This window comes from Etheostoma cragini, unplaced genomic scaffold, assembly GCF_013103735.1.
Source record: "Etheostoma cragini isolate CJK2018 unplaced genomic scaffold, CSU_Ecrag_1.0 ScbMSFa_1589, whole genome shotgun sequence".
Classification (NCBI taxonomy): domain Eukaryota; kingdom Metazoa; phylum Chordata; class Actinopteri; order Perciformes; family Percidae; genus Etheostoma; species Etheostoma cragini.
In genome coordinates, this window is record NW_023265658.1 from 24,710 (window position 1) to 26,448 (window position 1,739).

The window sequence follows — 1,739 nt, forward strand, 5'->3', positions numbered from 1 at the left end:
ACATATCTGGTCCTTACATATCTGGTCCTTACATATCTGGTCCTTACATATCTGGTCAGACAGACAGAGCAGGTCTAGACCGCTCTATAATTTACAGATAGAGCGGGTCCAGACCTGAAGCTAATCCCAGATCTTGTGTGGTGGTTTTGCAGCGAGCGGATCGGCATGCGCCAGTCCCAGGTGGACAAGCTCTACGCGGGGCTGAAGGACCTGTCGGAGGAGCGCCGGGGGAAGCTGGACGAGCGTCTGCGTCTCTTCCAGCTGAACCGCGAGGTGGACGACCTGGAGCAGTGGATCGCCGAGAGGGAGGTGGTGGCTGGGTCCCACGAGCTGGGTCAGGACTACGAGCACGTCACCGTGAGTACAACACCGGGATGCCCAATAGTAGTTTTCTTAAAATCTGGAATTTTAGTTTTAAGTATTTTTTCTTTAACCTCTGTATGTTATTCAGGTCTAATTGACCCATTTCACATGTTTACAAGAAGCCAAATGGTCTAAGTTCCATGATTTCTACCTGAAATCAGCGTCCTTATTTCCTGTGATAAACATGTATCCCTGACTCAGAACATTATTCTGAGTCTGGTCTTGTCTGGGACTCAAACCTCTTTGGACTCTGTCTTGTCTTGGACTCAAACCTCTTTGGACTCGGTCTTGTCTTGGACTCAAACCTCTTTGGACTCGATCTTGACTTGGAATCAAACCTTTTTGGACTCAGTCTTGTCTGGGATTCAAACCTCTTTGGACTCTGTCTTGACTTGACCTCAAACCATTTCGGATTTGGTCTTGACTTGGACTCAAACCTCTTTGGACTCAGTCTTGTCTGGGATTCAAACTTCTTTGGACTCTGTCTTGACTTGGACTCATACTTCTTTGGACTCGGTCTTGACTTGGATTCAAACCTCTTTGTACTCGGTCTTGACTTGGACTCGATTAGTCCTGGTCTTGGACTCGACTAAGGTGGTCTTGTCTTGTCTTGGACTCGACTAAGGTAGTCTTGACTACAGCCCTGATATATAGTATATAATATAGAACCTTTTGCACCTTCTTCCTTAATCTACCCCCGTGTTTCTCCAGATGCTGCAGGAGCGTTTCCGAGAGTTCGCCCGGGACACGGGGACCATCGGCCAGGAGCGCGTGGACACGGTGAACCGGCAGGCGGACGAGCTGATCAACGGCGGCCACGCCGACGCTGCCACCGTGGCCGAGTGGAAGGACGGCCTGAACGAGGCGTGGGCCGACCTGCTGGAGCTCATCGACACGCGCACGCAGATCCTCGCCGCCTCCTACGAGCTGCACAAGTTCTACCACGACGCCAAGGAGATCCTGAACCGCATCCTGGACAAGCACAAGAAGCTGCCGGAGGAGCTGGGCCGAGACCAGAACACGGTGGAGACGCTGCAGAGGATGCACACCACCTTCCAGCACGACATCCAGGCGCTGGGGACACAGGTACAGGGTCTGGTGACACGGGTACAGGGGCTGGGGGCACGGGTACTAACACTGAGCGCTGGGGACACAGGTACAGGGGCTGGGGACACGGGTACTAACACTGGGCGCTGGGGACACGGGTAAAGGTGCTGGGGACACGGGTGGGGACACGGGTACTAACACAGGGGACATGGGTTCAGGGGCTGAGGACACAGGTATTAATGCTGGGGACACAGGTACAGGGGCAGGGGACACGGGTACTAACACTGGAGACACTGGTACAGGGGCTGGGGACACGGTAATAACACTGG

At 53.5% G+C, this 1,739-nt stretch overlaps 2 protein-coding genes across 2 annotated transcripts in view; one reads left to right on the plus strand and one right to left on the minus strand.

The window, feature by feature from the left end:
* Positions 1-139: 139 nt before the first annotated feature.
* Positions 140-1,572, plus strand: LOC117940060 (spectrin beta chain, non-erythrocytic 1-like). The gene is made up of 2 exons (XM_034865460.1): positions 140-357; positions 1,075-1,572. The coding sequence occupies exons 1-2, from the start codon at positions 166-168 to the stop codon at positions 1,570-1,572; spliced, it is 690 nt and encodes a 229-aa protein (XP_034721351.1). The 5' UTR covers positions 140-165.
* Positions 1,573-1,624: 52 nt separating this feature from the next.
* Positions 1,625-1,739, minus strand: part of LOC117940061 (spectrin beta chain, non-erythrocytic 1-like) — a 14,425-nt gene continuing 14,310 nt past the window's right edge. The window contains exon 11 of the mRNA XM_034865461.1: positions 1,625-1,735. Within this exon, the coding sequence (XP_034721352.1) occupies positions 1,625-1,735 (111 nt within the window). The remainder of the gene's footprint in view (positions 1,736-1,739) is intronic.